Source organism: Saimiri boliviensis, chromosome 11 (assembly GCF_048565385.1).
Source record: "Saimiri boliviensis isolate mSaiBol1 chromosome 11, mSaiBol1.pri, whole genome shotgun sequence".
NCBI classification, from domain to species: Eukaryota; Metazoa; Chordata; class Mammalia; order Primates; family Cebidae; genus Saimiri; species Saimiri boliviensis.
In genome coordinates, this window is record NC_133459.1 from 41786102 (window position 1) to 41788319 (window position 2218).

Sequence of the window (2218 nt, forward strand, 5' to 3'; positions counted from 1 at the left end):
GCAATGGCGCGATCTCGGCTCACCGCAACCTCCGCCTCCTGGGTTCAGGCAATTCTCCTGCCTCAGCCTCCTAAGTAGCTGGGATTACAGGCACGCGCCACCATGCCCAGCTAGTTTTTTGTATTTTTAGTAGAGACGGGGTTTCACCATGTTGACCAGGATGGTCTCGATCTCTCGACCTCGTGATCCACTCGCCTCAGCCTCCCAAAGTGCTGGGATTACAAGGCTTGAGCCACCGCGCCCGGCTAAGATCTTATTTCTTGAGGACTTCTACCCAGGTTGTCCACTCCACCACAGCCGTAATCCTCTCTTTGGCAATTTGTTAACTGAAATTAACAAAGTTAAATAGAAAGCAGGAGAAATTACGTACAGAACACATGAAGAGTTCTTAAATTATCTTTCTCAAATGTGCTTCTCTTCCAGTCAGCGTGCATCACTTGAAATGGCATTACAGTGGGTAATGGGGCAGGAATAGATTGCACTTTCACTGAGCACTTACCATGGACCCATTACTTTACATCAAGGACAGGATAATGGTTAAGAGCACAGTCACTGGAATCAGGCCTGGGTTCCAGTCCCAAATCTGCTAATTAGCAGAGTGACATTGGGCAAGTTGTTTTATTATTTAAATACACACGTACTATGTACCCGAAGGGCATGTTATCTAAGTTTTGTGTACTTATATCTTCTTCTAGAAACCAGTGATAATAATAGTACTTATTCCAAAGGATTGTCATGATGATGAATTGAAATAGTTCATGGAAAATGCCTTAGCACTGTGCCTGGTGTACCTGGAAGACATTACAGTGTCTGGTCTGCCAGAGTGAGCTGTCTTCCACGGACCTGTGTGGAGTTGAGGTTGGGAGCTGAGCGAGAGCTTCCACTGGTGCTGCTGGTCATGTGGTGAGTGTTTGGAACAGTGACTGTGCACCATGAATCTTATTTCTCCGACCCCCAGCTATCATTCCAGGGACTTATTCTGGGGTCGTGCCCCAGCGTGTCACCTTGAGGAAAGCCCTCTTCACATCCTTGTTCCAGAGGCTGTAGATGATGGGGTTGAGGAAGGCAGAGATGACATTGTAGAACAGAGCCAGCTTCTTGTCCTCTTCCGGGGAGGCCTGAGAGCCAGGCTTCATGTACATGACCATGGCTGGCACAGAGAACATGGTGACCACAGTGATATGGGAGGCACAGGTGGCGAACGCCTTTAGCCGCCCCTGTGCTGAATGGATCTTTAAGATGGCAATGAAAATGTTGACATAAATTATAAGAATGAGGGACAGTGGGATCAGGATGACACTGAAACCAAGAATGCAATCTACTCGATCATTGACTGAGGTGTCCGCACAAGCTAGCTTTAAGACTGCAGGGACTTCACAGAAGAAGTGGTTGATTCTGTTGGGGCCACAGTAGGGCAGATGCATGGCAAACATGGTGTAGACAAGGGCAGAGGTGACACCCCAGAGTCCACAAACAATCACCATCACCCCACAGACCCACGAGCTCATGATGACCTTGTACCTGAGTGGGTGGCAGATGGCCACATACCTGTCTATAGACATCATGGCAAAGAGCCAGGACTCAGTGATGCCTAGCACCAAGAAAATGTACATTTGGGCCACACAGCTCGTGAAAGGGATTGTCTTCTTCTCACTGGCCAGATGTGCCAACATCTGGGGCACAGTTGTGGTAGCGTAGCCAAGGTCCAACAGGGACAAGATGCCAATAAAGAAATACATGGGAGTGTGAAGGTGCGAATCCAGACAGATGAGGATGGCAATCAAGCCATTGCCCAGAATAATCAACAGGTAGATCATCAGAAAGGCCGAGAAGAGCAGAGGAGTGGTCCTGGGGCCAAGGGGGAATCCTAGAAGGATGAATTCAGTAACAAAGGACTGGTTGGGCTCTTGCATTATGCTCCACCTCTTAATGAAAAAGAAAGGCACCAATCCAGACAGGGAACTAGCTGAGGTTTGCTCTCGAGCTGGGGTCACTGGTGGGGTTGGGTACTGGTCAATGTCCACTTCAGATGAAGCACTGTGATAATCCCAACAACACAGCTCATTTTACCTGCTCTTGTCACCGCCACCACTCCCAGGAGATTTTATGAAGAGGAGTCACATCTAGAACCGGCTGTACCTCCAAACCTCCAACAAGTACCTGGCTCAGCCTCAGATTCTTCAGCTGTGAAATGAAAACATTGGGCCAGCTGGTCTCT

At 48.5% G+C, this 2218-nt stretch overlaps 1 protein-coding gene across 1 annotated transcript; it reads right to left on the minus strand.

Moving 5' to 3' along the window:
- Window positions 1-974: 974 nt before the first annotated feature.
- On the minus strand, window positions 975-1913 carry LOC101028009 (olfactory receptor 2A12-like). The gene has a single exon (XM_003937055.3). The coding sequence runs from the start codon at window positions 1911-1913 to the stop codon at window positions 975-977; it is 939 nt and encodes a 312-aa protein (XP_003937104.3).
- Window positions 1914-2218: the final 305 nt, after the last annotated feature.

Bases quoted from the DNA above. Each gene is read 5' to 3' on its own strand.
- LOC101028009 (XM_003937055.3), bottom strand. From the start codon at position 1,913: ATGCAAGAGCCCAACCAGTCCTTTGTTACTGAATTCATCCTTCTAGGA.